Genomic DNA, 16,096 nt, shown 5'->3' with positions numbered 1-16,096 from the left:
TTTTTTTGCGGAACCAGGGATTGAACTCAGACCCTTGTGCTTGCCAGGCAAGCGTTTATTCTACTGAGCCATCTCCCCGGCCCCTGACGGAGTTTTTATAGACAATCTCATTGGACATTTTCAGTTTATGTCATACCAGTAAGGTTTTCATTTATTTTAAAAGCAGCTTTATTGAGACAACTTAAATACTACATACTCCACATCTTTGAAGTATATAGTTTAATAGCTTTTAAACTATACAGATCACAAAAAGAACAATTTCCTCCATCATCACATTTAGAACATTTCCATCCCCTGAAAAAGGAATCCTGTGCCTCCTCATGGTCACTCCTCAGCCCTCATCTTCCTATGCCCTACGGGAGCACCAGTCTGTTCTCCATCTCTATGTATTTGCGCATGCTACACAGTTATATAACTGGGATCTTATGAATGTAGACTTTTGTCGTTGGCTTAATGTTTCCAAAGCTCCTGTACTTTGTAGGCCCTGACAGTGTCTTGTTCCTTTTTATGGCTGAATAGTAGTCCATTGTGCAGGTGAGGTACATTTTCTCTATCCATTTATCAGTTGGCTATTTTAATAATTTTTAAAAGGAAGAAGCTTAAAAACAATGAATTTTTTATTTCTTTGGTCTGAGGTAATATAGCTATGTCCTTTATTGCAGGCGGAGGCATCATACCCCATTATGAAGGCCAGCATTCTTCTCATGCTTCTTTGGGGGCTAGCCAGTGCTCTCCCGGTAAGTATTGGGGTAGGCTTAACATAGAGCACAAAGCTCCTGTGGTTTAAAGTACACAATTTTCATTAACCGCAAACCCAAGTGGTTGTGCATATTCCAGCCATGTGAAAAGACGGTGCACCTCACTTTAATGACTTAACTTGTTTTATGATTTGGGGGGAGACAGCTTCATTTATGTCTGTGTGGGGAGAATAGCTGTGGTCATGTTTGTCACCTGATGCAGACTTTGTGAACAGAAGCACAATGTCGCCAAATGCTTTTGTTTGAAAATTGAATTGTTAGCAAACCCAACTGTTTATGGACTACAGATATTACTGTAGTCCTTTCCCAGAAAGCTTTTTTCTTTAAAAATGTGCAAAGTACTCTTATCCTGTTCAGTTGCCATTTGAATAACTGTGACTCTCACCTTCTTCCTCATGAGGGGTGGTTCTCCAATTGTTGCCCAGGGCCGCAGAATCAGCATAGATCAGGGCCCTGTTAGAGCCATACATCCTTGGGTCCTAGCTCAGACCAACTACTGCAGACTCACAACAGTCTGGGTTTTGGCAAGGCCTCTGGTGATCCTGGTGCAGGCTTATGCTGCTCACAGCTACTGCTGAATGTGTAAAATAGAAGTAGCTATTGTCTTTCCCACATACTTACCATTTACACGCAATTTTCTAGGTAGCCAGGTATCAAAATACTGAATCTGAGAGCTCTGAGGAGTGGAAGGTGAGTAGAAATCTGGCCTTTTAATATGTGATAAATGTAACTTAATCGAATGTTTTACAAAAGCTGACAATGATAAGGCTGTAGGAGCATATTCACCAACTAATCCACACTTTTTAGGAAAGTAAGAAAGTATCACAACTCCAACTTGATAGTATGAGGAGATTTTTCTTTAGCTTTCTTCTTGTAGTTGGCATCTATAAAAGTGCAAGCCAAGGAGAGCAGTGAATTGAAACTGGTTATGAGAGACTTGGGCTTCAATTCTGTTTAAACAGGAGATGTCTCGTAGGTAGGAAGTGAAATCCTGGCAGGTGAGAAAAGAAAGACAGACGAGAGGATGTTGGGGTTTGGGGAATGACAGTAATGTTTGTTGAGTGTTGGACCTTCAATAACCCAATAACTATTAACACTGAAGAACTCACAGAGTGTAGCCTTACTGTTTTCCATGTGTTAAACTTAACATCTTCATGATAACCTAATTAATTAGATGCCATATTTTATTCCCATTTTGAAGATGAGAAACTGAGACAGAGAGGAATCTAGCCTCTCTGGATTGCATGGTTAGTAAGTGTTAGAGCCAGACTTTGAACTTAAAGCCTGTGACTGCAGAGTGCATATTCTTATGAATTAACTCTTCACTCTCAGGCAGGGGACCCAGTCTAAGAAATCTGCTCATTCTCAAATTGGCATCTGAAGTGAAGATTTAAATCTTGAGCCATGTTTGGAGATTTTGTTCACTATTTTCTTTTCCTGGACATATGATACAGGTTGAATCCAGAGCCAAATAATGTCTGACTAAATGTCAGGTCTGGATAGGGTCCTGTCCCTGCCTTGGGCTAGCAGAGACTTTGCAATATGTGTCATGAGCTTTCATCAGGGCAATTCCTGGGCTGGTTAATTTTAAAAAATCACTGTATATCCTTCATCTAACCAGAGACTCACAAACATGCCTTCCTCTCTCGTCTGGCCTTGCAATGTGAAAAGTACCAATGTTCTGCCCTGTTCCATCCATTGATGCCAATGATAGCTGCTGGGACAGTTGGCCCTTGAGCCACCTGCAGCACACAGGCAGGGACAGGTGATGACAGGTCCCTTCTCTGAGCCCACGGGCCCTTACTTCTGAGTGCATGTGGAAGGCAGGCCAGTGGCAGCTTCTCTGATCTGCTCTGGGCCTTCTCTGCTCTAGGATGAGGGGAGAAGATGTAGTTGGCTAGGAGGAAGGGGTACCGTTAACTCAGGCATTCACACAGCTCTGATGAGACTAAGGCAAGGGAATAAATCAGAATTGTAACTATGCAGTTAAAATTCAGATTTGGCATTTAGTTTTACTATTGGTGCTTTTTGCTGACTAGAGAAAAGTTTCATGGTTTCCCAATTCAGTTTTGTCTGTTGAATTTTATGAAGTTGTTCTTCATGAAATATTTAGCTCAGATCTCATTGAGGGGTGAGCAAGATGCCTTGATGGGCTTTAGCTGGTTTTCCTGGCCAAGTTTAACATGTTGAGCATTGTGGGCATTTATTTTTCTTAATTTATAAGAAACTGATGGATGAAATGAATCACCCAGCTTCACATGGAGAAAGCAATCCTTTCAGTTCTCCTGGGCTGTACAGGGTTCCTGGAACATCAGACTTTCACCATGTTGGCTTTGAGCACTGAACCCAAAATCAGGTTAATTGAGACTTCAATCTGGACTCTGAGTTCTGATGTCATCCTGTTATATTTCCTCTGAGTTGTATGAATAGCCAATTTCACTGAAGCGTACAAATATTTTTGTTAAGTGTCATATCAGAAATGCTAACATCTTCTAGATCTTTTATATTCTAAGACCTTTTTAGCATAATAGTCATCTTACCTTCAATGTTTAGTCATTTATCATAAAACTACATTATACTACAGGTAAACGTAAAACATATGATAAAAAAGATTTAAAAGGCATCTAACATTTCTCTGCATGTGTACAGTGACATAACCTATGAAAAAGTCATGTTTTTCTTCCTTTTTTTTAAAACAGGGTCATTTGACTCCATCACCAGCCCCGACTGTGGTAATTATGCATTTATTTTTGTCATAAATTGACTTTAGTTCTCTTCTCAACACTTTTTCCCATTTTGGAAGTGGTGCATACAAACTCAAGTAATTGATGTATGTCACATTCTTTTCTCTCCTGAGGAATTACTAGGAAAATAAACATTTTTTTTTTCTCTTTCAGAACAGTGAGTCATCAGAAGAAAGTAAAGTTAGCTCAGAGGAACAGGTAATTAAGCTTCCTTAACTTTTCTGGCTATTTAGGAATTGAAGGAAATGATGGCACATTAAATTGCCTGGCAACATTTCTAAATATAATATTTTCTAACCATTGGTTATGCTGCCCAAACAGTCCCAGAAAATAAGAAAGGGAAAATGAGGGAACAGAGCTGAGATGTGGGCTTGCTGTTCATTCCATTTTTATCATCTGAAGACACTGTGGCCTCAGATGTCCCTCCATGTAAACACACACACACACACACACACACACACACACACACACACACACACATGGAACAAGTCACAGTTCACTCAGCAGCTATTAAAAATGTTGCATTTAGAATTGGATCAGTTCAGTTCAGGCAAGAGACACTATTTTTCCTTCAATGCTGGGGATTGAACCTAGGGCCTCGCACACACTAGTCAAGTGCTTTATCACTAAGCTCCTTCCAGCCCTAAGAAAAACTATTCTGCCAACATGAGGTGCCTTCTGGCCCTGGAGAGCACCTCCTGGTTGAATATATACCAGTGGGGAGGAAAGGAGCATGATGGGAGGCCTTTGTTACTCTTTAAAATAACTCCCTCTGGGCCTGAGGTAAGAAAGGTAAATCTATTTTACATTCTTTTATTCAATGCTTAGTCATTTTATCATAAAAGTACATTATACTACAGGTAAAAGTAAAACATACAACAAAAAAGATTTAAAAGGCATCTAACATTTCTCTACACGTGTACAGTGACATAACCTATGAAAAAGTTATATATATTCCATTGTGTAAAAATTCCACATCATTTTTATCCACTCCTCAGTTGATGGGCACTGGGGTTGTTTCCAAGATTTAGCTATGGCAGATTATGCTGCTATAAATGAGTCTTTATAGGTAAATGGGTGTAACTAGAGACCATACTCATAAGAGAAATAAATCAGACCCTCATGTGTAAACATCATATTGTCTGCTAGTGTAAGAACCTGAAAGACTAGATAAAATCTGAAAGGTACAGTAGATACTGTGAAGGGGAAAAAACCTGTTCAAAGGGAAGGAACAATTGGGATGAGGACAAGGACAAAAAAAGGAAGGAAGGGAGAAAGATATATTTATGCATATATATAGGATAAATTGGATAATTGTACTGCAGATTTCTGCTGATCTATTGAAGGAACAGTTAATTTTTTTTTTTTTTTTTTCTTGGAGCTGGGGATTGAACTCAGACCCTTGCACTGGCCAGGGAAGTGCTTATTCTGCTGAGCCATCTCCCTGGCCCCAAATGCTTATTTTTTTCCTTTTTAATTTTCCATACCTTTTTCTTTTTACCAGTGTTGCATGCTTATATCTGCTAATCTAAGCAACTAATTTGAAGACAAAATTATGCAATATAACAACCATGATTGAATTCCTATTATTTTGTTTAATGAAATTCTGTATCATTTCTAACTTTTTTCACTATTTTTTATTTTCTTAAAAAAAGACTAGACTGCATGTTATGATTTTCTTATTCCTTTTTGTCCTGGGATTGAATTAAACCCGGACCTCATGCATGCTAAGTACATGCTATACTTCTGAGTCCCATCCCCTGCCTAGTTCTACCCCTTTGACTGAACTCAACCCCATGGGTTTATAGAGTTCCAGGATGTGGTTCTTACCTGAGGTTTTCTTTGGCCCATACTGTGTTCTACACAGAGCCAGAGCTGGAGGATAAAGTATTAGTTTGTTTATCTGTATTTACTGAAGATTTATCAGGAGAAGAGTGTAGATATTTAAAAACATGAAATTGGGGAACTGCTCTGCTTTGAAGACTTTGTAATTCATGGCCTTGATCTTCTTCAAATTTTCACATGAGGGCAGTAACTGCTGCTTGAGCAGGGCATGAGTATGTTTGATGAGGGAGGTTGGTGATGTGTGCTTCTGCGGTATTGATGCCCTCAGTTTTGACCCCTCTTCTTTCTGTGAAAGTTCTGGCAGAGATGTTACTGAGAAGTACTCTTGACCCTGGGTTAGAGCAGGGACATAGGATTAAGAAGCAGAAAGAGTAGAAGGTGCTAGATAATTCCCAGAATATGAATGCCAGGTGTACTGATACTATCTATTTAACCCAAACTCCAGGCAAATGAAGACCCCAGTGACAGCATGGAGACGGAGGAGGACCTGACCTCTGATGATAGCCACTATGTTTCTAGACCAGCTGATGGCTTGTCTAGAAGTTCATGGAAAGGAGAAGATAAGGAAGATGATGAGGATGATAGTGGGGATGACACCTTTGGTGATGAGGACAATGGCCTGGGCCCCAAAAAGGATTCTGCTGCTTCCACACAGTCCAGAGAAGACAGTGCCTCCCAAGAGGACAGCACTCAATATCTGTCCAGGAACAGCAGGGATCTTGACATTGAGGATGGGATGAACAGTGAGAGTGAGGAGCCCTGGGTGGGAGGCAGCAGTGAGGGGGACAGCAGCCATGGGGACGGCTCGGAGTTCAATGACAATGGAATACAGAGTGATGACCCAGACAGCACCAGGAGTGAGGGAGGCAGCTCCAGAATGGACAGTGCCAGGGTCAAGTCCAGGGAGTCACAAGGGGACAGCAGGCAGGAAGGCACTCAGGACTCAGGTGACAGACAATCAGCGGAGTCTCCCAGCAAGAAGTTTTTCAGAAAGTCCCGTATTTCTGAGGAAGATGATAGAGTTGACCTGGAGGACAGCAACACAATGGAAGACCTCAGGAGTGACTCTACAGAGAGCAGCAACTCCCAAGAGGACGGCCCAGGCCAGTCCAGGGAAGACAGCAAGAGTGACTCTCAAGAGGACACCAGTGAGAGCCAGTCTCAGGAGGACAGTGAGGACACAGACACCAGCAGTGAGTCCAGCCAGGAGGTGGACACCCAATCCCAGGAGAGTAGTAGTGAGTCCCAGGAGGATGTGGTGGGTGAGTCCAGGGGTGACAATCCAGATGCCACCAGCCAGGAAGACAGTGATTCCAGTGAGGAGGATGGCTTGAACAGCCTTTCCAGCTCAGAGAGTGAATCCAGAGAGCAGCAAGCTGACAGCGAGTCCAACGAGAGCCTCAGGTTCTCAGAGGAAAGTCGGGAGTCCCCTGAGGATGACAACAGCTCCAGCCAGGAGGGCCTACAGTCCCAGAGCACATCCACGGAAAGCCAGAGCCAAGAAAGCCGGTCTGGGGAGGACACTGACAGCAATTCTCAGGACAGCAGCAGGTCAAAAGAAGACAGCAACTCCACTGAGAGCACTTCCAGCAGCGAGGAGGATGGCCAGCCCAAAAACATGGAGGCCGAAAGCAGAAAACTGACCATGGACATGTACCACAACAAGCCCATTGGGGACCAAGATGACAATGACTGCCAGGATGGTTACTAGCATTTGTTTTCCTAAGAAGTGGCTCTCACAGAAAGGGATCCTGGGCTTTGTGTATAAGGAAATTATCATAACTATAATTTATTGATCAAAAGGTTCAGTTATTACTTTCTGAAGGGAATCATTGGATGTCGCAGTGGCTCCAGATGTGGCACCATTCCATAGAAGTTTGCATGACCTGGAGTGACACCAGGACACACTCAATGAGGTTGGAAGCAAGGAGAGATGTGCTTCACAGCTCTGCAGCTGAAATGGCTCTGAGTTCATTAGCCCGCCAGATGGTTATTAGGGTTCTATGGTGCAGCAGGCACTGTACAGGGGGCTAGGAAGAGAGCAAAGCTTCAGACTCACTGCTTGCTCCTGAGGAGCTTTTAGAGAGATACGGAGTTAAACAGGGGTGGATAGGAGGGCAGCAGGAACTGTTACAATCCATATGGCGAAGGCCCCTGGGAAGACATGGACACAGCATGTGGATCATGGAAAGGAGAACCCGACTTCACCTGGAGAGCTAGTGAGACACAGTGGAGAGAGCCCTGGAGTTGGAGGGTGGTGTAGGATTTCTCCTTTGAAGGCAAGACAATTCTATTTTCTCTGGGGATAAATAATAGAAAATATTAATGATGAAACATTTAGTTTATAAAAGCACTTTCAAATTGCTCAGTGAAGTGTTTTGGATAAACAAGATATTTTTTTTTCCAACTAATTTATCTTAGTGTTTTTGTGGGACTCCCCGGACGACAACCTCACTGGAGGTGGCAGGAGGACTGGGGAGGAGAGAGAAGGGAAGGAAGGCCCCTTTACATCCAGAAATGCTAGCATCGTTTTCTCTAGAAGCAGTTTATGTTGCAATGAGAGGAAAAAATGTTCTCTGGATTCTCTTCATATGTTGCAAAATTCTGTATATAAAATTCAACTGATTTTTGTTAAATGCCATTTGAAATATTACCTCAACATAAAATATTTGTTTTGTAATAAAGATAATAATACCCAGAAGAAATTTGTGCTTATTAATTATAACAGTATTGATTATTAGGCTTCACTTATGATAAATAGCTCTTTCTTTAAAACATTATCAAATCGTTTGTTAGCTTTTTCCCATCAAAATGAAAGATATCCTTAAATCATTTCATGGAATTGTTATCCAAAACTTGTTTGAAGCCACACTATTTGTGATTTTTTTTTTTTTTTTTTTGTGGCTGGCTCATCCTACTCTGGAGGTGGGGCTGGCATGGAATGTAGTGCTGGTGATCAAACCGTAGTGCTTGCACTTGCCTAAGCTTGCCGAAGTAGGTGCTTTAGACTGCTGAGCTATCTCTACAGCCCCTATTTGTGATATCTGAATTGAACATTAGCTTTCGCCAGTCTCAGATTCATTTGTGTGTTTCCTTCCTTGAAGCTACAGGCAAACTATACTCCTCACAACTGGGACTGACACTGGACTGGGGTGGCCTGGCCAACAGAGACCAGGGAGGCACATTGCTAAGGCTCTGTCCGAACATGAGCCATGGTGGATGGAGGCTCTGTCTGACTTTTCCCTCCTGGAAATTTAGACATTTAGGGAAATACAGGTCAGAAAGTGTTAGAGCAAGAACAGAAATAAATATGCAGAAAGGCAGAATGGAGAGGGCTACACCCCACTATGTGAGGCACAAAGTAGAAACCACTGCCCTCCTGACACTGCAAGGCAAAGTGGTACTCTTCTTTCCCCATCTTGGATCCTTACCTTCCTGTTGCCTACAGGCCTTCCAGATTCCTGTGGTGTTTCTTTCCCTCACATGCCACCACATACTCACAACACACGTACTCATGCTGAGGTAACCTGAGTGAGTCTTTGATCCTGGCAACCAGAATCTAATGAAGCCAGATTCATGGGCTCATGGGTTGTTACCAGGTGTTTCTAAGTCTTATAACTCCTTAACCAAGTTAATTCACAACTTTTGAAAGAAAACAATAACAAAAATCTCAGTCATGTTCATGACAGAAATCCTATAAGTCAGAGATATGAGGTTGGGTTTTCTTTTTATATTCTATCAACTAATTTTATATATCCAGTGTGAACACTGGTGAACCTTCCAAATGAAAGTGCTCTAGAAATGTGAGCTAAAGAAAAGTTGGCTGAACTTGGTCTTCATCTTTAACTATTCAGAAATTTCTTCCCATAGTTCCCCATTGAAGTCTATGGTAGGCAGTTACATTTGGGAAGATGTCATAATCAGGAACCATTTTTAATTATAACAGAAAGAAGAAGGAAAAGCTATATAAGGAGCATAATAGGACAGAAGGAGCCATTAATATGAGGTTGTAATAGTGCCAGATTTAAATAAGACCACACATCAGTGGGGCTCCACGAGAAACCTCACAGACGGAGCAAAAACAGAAGCCTGGCTCCTCTTCCCTGGGCCGTGCTCTAAAGTGATCTGGTACTGTGATCAACTATTCAGTGGTCTTTATTTTTCTAAGCCTACCATTGTAAACCCACCCTTCTTTGCATTCTTTCAAAGCATAGTCAGGTTGTTTCTGCAGATGCCTGCTGGCCTGCAGCCATCCCATTTCTTCCCTGTGAGTTTCCATGTTTATGTCCATCTTAACATTCATGTCACTGTGAGGTGGGGCTTACTTTACTCTTTCCAGTGCAATGGGTACTTCTTTGTTGCTCCCAAATTAATACAAACTGGAGGCTTCTTAGCTCTTGTTGTTTACTCGGTGACTCGCTCAAATGTTTACAGAGCATGTCTTATTACCCAGGCCATGGGCAAATACAAGAATGAATGAAATCTGATCTATATGTCACCTGTAGCAGAAACAAAAGATACGATCTGTGAGAGATGGCTGGGCCAAGGATATGGCTGGCACTGAAGTTCTTCATGGAGGGAACTCCTTCGCCTGTGAAGCAGTGAGGAGGTGTGGGGCAAGTGAGGTAGGTCACAACGGGGGCAACACCTTATAAGCTGCAGGAACATGGAAATGAATTACAGGATTGCTTATGCCATGTTAACTTCTGATTTTTAAAATATGGCATCACTGAAGCATAGGGAAGAGAGGAAGGAGGAGAGGAGTGATAAGAAGAGAAACTGAAAATGCAGGTTGGGATCCAACGTGAAGGTCTTTGAGTGCCAGAAGAGGAGGGATGGTCTTTGATTTTGCTGAGCGCTAGCATCTCACACATCATATATCATGCATAGCACAGGTGTCTTTAAGACAGATCTTATAAACTGTCCATGGCTTTAAATATACTTGTAAAAAAAGTACAGGAAATAAAATACAGAGAAAATAATTTAATCATCCTAATTCAAAATTCAAGAAGTGGCCGAGACTAGACCCCACTTCAGTTCATCGACGAACTACTGGAAGTTTTAAGCACTGGTGTATCATTCACAAAGAGACCCCTATCCCCTCAAAATGTAAGTCAGGGAAACGCTGTATTCTCTCCTTGCTTTCAACACCTAGCAAACCCCAAAGCATCTCTAACAGCTTGTATTACTAGTGTCATTATTTTGAGCTAATCATATTCAGTGGGGAAATAAATTTGTTCTTACTTTTGCCAAAGTTTTCCCAAAAAGATAAATATCAGAGTGCCAAAGATTACTACTGAAAGTTTAAAAAATGTCAGGATGATATTGGAGAGACTCTAGTGAACTGATTTCCAAAAAGAGGAAGCTTGTTGTGAAGTCTTTAACAAACACGGCTTAATGTGCAATGACCTCACTCAACCTGGAAGCTAAAGGCACTGTCACACAGGAGTTGGAACCCCCAACACCCACCCCCTGCTCATGACTCCAGAAGCTGTCGCTTACACAGACAGAGCCAACTCCCCTAGACAACTGACCATCTGTGTCACTGCTGCCAGGGACTGTACTCCGGGAGCCCGGCTTTATTGTATGACCAGTTCTCAATTGTGAATTCAAAGCGGAGCCTACCCTAAGTGTCTGGGCTCTAGTTGGAAACCTAGAGAGAAAGAATCTTGTATTTTCAGCTTCTTTATCACAAGGCACATTTTATCTTCCACCAAAACATATAAGGGTGGATATGCCGTATGTAAGCACAAGGTTCAGGTGCTGCATGAGCAGAAAGATTGAAAATGTTCCACTGATGAGGAGAAGAAGCATATCCATGTCAGAAAGAGGATTGGAATTAATCCTGTGAGGGTGACCAAATCCACTTTGGTGGCTAGGTGCCATCCATGTCTGTGGCCTAACATTATCGCTCAGGGGAAAGTGTGGCTTCTTACAGGGGTTGGAGAAGCCTTTGGTCTCTGATGTAGACCTGGATACCACATGGAGATTCCATTCCTGTCTTCTGTGCAGCTGGGGACACAGTGCTCTGTCCCTCTGAAGACACTTGAGCAGAAGTGATCTTCCCTTCTTTCCTATCCTTGCACGGAAACTGGCAACTCTTAAAAAATCTCCATGTAGCAGCAGCAGTTTACAGTGAAGTTATGGCCAAGTCCAAGAGCCACACCATGCACAACCATTCCCAAAAATGGCACAGAAATGGCATCAAGAAACCTAGGTGGTAGATCCCATGTTCCTTAGGAACACGCATTTTGCCAAGAAACACAACAAGAAGGGCTTCAAGAAGGTGTCAGCAAACAATGCCAAGGCCATGAGTGCATGTGCCGAGGCTATCAAGGCCCTCGTCAAGCCCAAGGAGGTCAAGCTCAAGATCATCCTAAAGCAAGTAAACCGCAGGCTCGCTCAACTTGCCTATATTGCCCACACCAAGCTTGGGAAGTGTATCCATGTCCACATCGCCAAAGGTTGTAGGCCTTGCCAGCCAAAGGCCCAGGTTCCTGCCAAGGCCCAGGATCTACCTTCTGCTCCAGCCCAGGCTCCCAAAGGTGCCCAGTCCTCTGTGAAGTTTCCACAGTAAAAACTTCTTACCTGCTTATGTAAAAACAGGACTCATGTGACCCCTGGGGTGCCATCTGTGGGGGGTTGGTGTCCTTCTGTGCTCTTCGTACAAATAAACCTCAGGCAGAATATGTTTAAAAAATCCCTATGTACTGGAAATCACTTTCTTCTTCATTTTTCCATGAGAGAGAAATCAATGTCAGTCTTATTTAATTCATTGTATTTTTAGGATATCCTATACAGCAGCTTTATCTATATCCTCACCAAAAAATGGACATATGTGTATGCTCAGAAAAATATATGGGGAGCAGGGAAATAGCTCAGTGACATACATACCTATCTGGCAAACACAAGGTCTGAGTTCAATCCCTGGTACCTCCCCCTAAAGAAAATGTACAAATATAATTTTAATTCTGTAGCATTTTAGGTTTCTCAATTCAAATAATGAGATTTTCTTTTATTTAATACTAGAAGAAAATGGGTTCTTTGACTGTAGTATCATAATATCTTTAGGCACACTCAGTCGTATTTAGCATTGTTTAGACAAAATTTTAAGACTATAAATTACCAATATGGCATAGAAAATTATTGCACTAAAAGATTCAGTTAGAATCAATGTACTTGGCATTTGCAAATATGGTCAATAAGAGACCATCCTAGCATATAAATTATTCTATAAGAATATATAGAAATTACATCATCTCATGAAACTGCTAGATATCATTTGGTAAATTATTCCAAGGACTAAAGTGATTGGTTCAAAATTCGAACTGAGACACTGTTCAAGTACAGTCAGCAGATTTTGGTGCTATTAATCAGTGTAATTAAAATGAAAAATCAACTTCTATTGCACTGAAATCTGTCTAGCAGAGGTGTTTTTCAGCACTGGCTGCACATCACCTAAGAGGCTTTTTTAAAAAATGTATTTATCTTCATTGCCACTTTGCTTTATTTTGCTTGTTTTTGTAGTTTGAGACAGGGTCTCACTGTGTAAGTTTAGGCTGATCTTAAACTCACTATGTAGCCCAGGTCAGCCTCAAACTCACTGTGATCCTCCTGCCTCAGCCTCCTGAGTGCTGGGATTACAGGCATGAAGCACCTGGTTCCCACTTTGAAGCTCTGATTTAATTGATCTGAAATTAATCTTTGGCTTTGGTAGTTTTTAAAAGTCCTATGAATTTAGAATTTAGAATTCAGAATTCTGAAGGGCTACAGCATGGAAAACTTCTGCTATGATGTAATAGTTCATTCTAGAACATTTGGGATAGTCTTAGTTCCTTCTGTGAGTCTAGTTTTGAAGGAAAAGAAAATAGTAAACAAATTCTATCCCTATGTAGTATGATAGGCTGAATTTTATCTCAGTTACACCAACTCTTCTGCATTTCCTGACACAGAGTTTGGAATCTGGTACACATAACTCGCTTCATTTTCCACATGTGAACATTTGTGACATATTTATCACCAGAAAACAGTGTGAGAACGCCAGGCTTTTGGGGTGAGCCCCGAGCCTCCAGATAGTGGTAAGGGAACATTTCTGACTTTAACTCTCTCTGGCTATCAGCAGCTGCCTCACTATCAAAACAAATCTGAAAATCCTGAAAGGGGAAAAATAATAGGACATATGGCATCTAGAAAAATAAATGAAAAGCTTCTTTTGCTTTTTAACCTTCCCATTAGGAAAGCTTTGGCTGAAGTGTAACAGCAGGATGATATACATACTCTGGTCTGCCTTCAACAGGTGTTTTGCAGGCCTAGTAAAGCCATCTAACTGCATTTCCTCCATTAACAAAACTCAACATTGGATTTATTTATTATTTTCCTATATCATAAAGCCTTAGTTTAAATATAGATGGCTTAAAAGCCTCTCTACTTTAAGAGAAATGCAGAAAACTGAAAGTTTATGAAATGGTGCCTCAAGAGAATGAAAACAGCTGAAGCAAGAGTAAACCTTGAAGAAAATCTTTCTCCTCCGCTTCAGCCTTCTTACCTTTTTTTCTCATTCTGTTCATTCTCTCCTTCAAAACTGGTTTATCTTTCTTTTTCTGGCTATAGTGGTCATTGCTGAAGACTTAAATTATGCAGAAATAAATAGTTATTATCCACAACCTACCCCAAATAACCATTATTAAGATGTTAGTGTGTGAGTTCTTCTACGTATAGATGCATTATTTTATTTCTTTGAAATCTCATTTACATTGAACAAACTGTGGACATCAATAAATACAGAGCTGTGTGTGTAAAACAAAAATTTTGACTTGTGCACATGGATGGTTTGTTTCCCTCTGTCCGTGTACTACAGTGGAACAGATGGAAGAAATTATAGCTGAGAAGCCTCTCCAGACTGCAGGGCTCCTGGTCAGAAAGCTTGGCTTTCCTTTTTTCGCTCCAGATCATGACTATTATTTTAAGCATCTGAATATAAATGTGGTGTTTGTTCAGAGGCCTTGTGTGATAGGAAAGGGAACACTTTCATCTTTTTGAAACAAAGCCATCACTTACAAATTGCAAGTCTGGAGGCTGGCTGGACATTCTCTTTGAGGAGGAAGGGAATGGAATGAGAAAGTCAGGCTGGGCAGTGCTGGGGAGGGGTTGTCTTACTTGATGGTGTCTGGTGGGAAAAGGACTCACTGGTATGCCTGGGAGTGGTGGCAGTACCAGAAGGAAGATCTTGTTTGTCCTTAGAGGTTCCACTCTGAGGACAGACCCTAGAGGACCACTGTGCTTTGTCTCCACCCCCCCCCCCATGCTGTTGCAGAATTCAAGAGATCAGAGAGACCAACAGGGAAGCGGCAGGATGCTATTTCAAGATTTTAGGTGCACACCAGTTGAGCTCGACCTTGTCATGTCCAAGGTGGCTAAGCACTGGACAAAGGACAAGCCCCACATTTACAAGCTCACACATTTGGTCAAGCAGAAGTGGTCCTTGACCAAAACTTTGGGCCAACAGAGGGAGGACAGAGAAGTTTGTCAAGCTGTGACAGTTTCATACCTTGGTGGCCTTGCTTGGGCATAACAGGATGTTATGGGAGCAGAAGGTTGTAAAATTTTACTTATTAGGGACAAAAGTTACTGTTTTTATCTGTATTTGAGCATAGAACAATAGCCGCTGGGAGGGGGATGTTTGGTAAACCAGATTGTTTTCTTTTTAAGTCCTGCTCTAGGGCCACACCGGAAGAGTGCAAATTCCTGCCCTGCCCCTCTCTGCTCTAGCCTGATGAAAGGGGAAGCTTGATGGAACCAAAACCCACCGGGATGAGACTGGATTGAAAATAATAGAGAGGTTGGAAGGAGACATGAGGAGAAAGAGGAAGGTAGAAAAGAGGAGCCCGAAGGGAGTGCCTCAGGCCAGTGAGAACAAGGTTCCATCGGAATTGTCCTGCAGGCCAGGCAAAGAGCTGTGTTCAGTACTCTATAGAAGCTGTGAGGAACTGAGGAGGAGCATGGTTTTCTCTCCACACTGTGCCTTCTGGACTTCAAACAGCAGGCGAGTTGTAGGCACCAGAGAGGAAGCGCAAAAGCTCGCTCTGGCCTGAATTCACCCTGATGTGGCTGATGCGAAGACTTCTGTGAGCAGACTCCCAGGTGGACCTCTTGGCTCTGCTCCAGAGGGGCATGCAGTTTTTCACAGTCTGTTTTAGTTTCCCGGTTATCAGAATGACTTGCTTTTCTTATTCGTCTTTCCTCTTTTTTATTATTGATGAAATAATAATGACTTTCTGCAAACATCACTTCACCACTTCCTGACCTTAGATTACCTGCTCTAGACTAACCAAGGAAAAGGAGACCCACCACCAAGCGCAACCCTGAAATTTCTTGGTGAGATTCCTTTAAATATAAATACGTCTTATACTTTGTTTTTATACTTTTCTACTGGATGATTAAGACCAAGATAAAGCAAGACCTATGCAACAAGACTTGTAGCTTTTGGGTCTGATAAGGTCAGTGAAATCCTCTCAGGATTTTTCCTGGGATCCTGTACCTCAGATTGTAGATCCTTTGTCAGTGTCAGCCTTGTGGATGAGTCAAGGCCATTGCTTGGCCAATGGCTCTCTGTGAAAGCCTGAGAGAGTGTTTTCTCTCCATGAAGTATAAGAATTAAAGCCATGCTGTTATGTTGAGCTGTAGGGGACTCAGGTCAACAATTTCTGACATTGCCAGTGAAGCAGAAGACCCAATACTATTATGGACTAC

At 41.9% G+C, this 16,096-nt stretch overlaps 1 protein-coding gene across 2 annotated transcripts; it reads left to right on the top strand.

Annotated features, from left to right (window-relative positions):
- The first annotated feature begins 666 nt into the window (after nt 1-666).
- Nucleotides 667-8,022, top strand: Dmp1 (dentin matrix acidic phosphoprotein 1). Of its 2 annotated transcripts, XM_004629159.2 has the most exons (5): nt 684-741; nt 1,405-1,448; nt 3,458-3,490; nt 3,656-3,700; nt 5,793-8,022. In XM_004629159.2, the coding sequence occupies exons 1-5, from the start codon at nt 684-686 to the stop codon at nt 7,056-7,058; spliced, it is 1,446 nt and encodes a 481-aa protein (XP_004629216.1). In that variant the 3' UTR covers nt 7,059-8,022. The 2 variants fall into 2 exon arrangements, with proteins under 2 accessions (XP_023568783.1, XP_004629216.1); XM_023713015.1 differs by lacking the exon at nt 3,656-3,700 and having other exon boundaries at nt 667-737; nt 1,401-1,448.
- The last annotated feature ends 8,074 nt before the right edge of the window (nt 8,023-16,096 follow it).

The sequence above is a fragment of the Octodon degus genome, unplaced genomic scaffold (assembly GCF_000260255.1).
Source record: "Octodon degus isolate 3935 unplaced genomic scaffold, OctDeg1.0 scaffold00028, whole genome shotgun sequence".
Taxonomy (NCBI): domain Eukaryota; kingdom Metazoa; phylum Chordata; class Mammalia; order Rodentia; family Octodontidae; genus Octodon; species Octodon degus.
The sequence above is the reverse complement of the archived record's forward strand: the minus strand, read 5'-3'. Positions and strand labels throughout refer to the sequence as shown.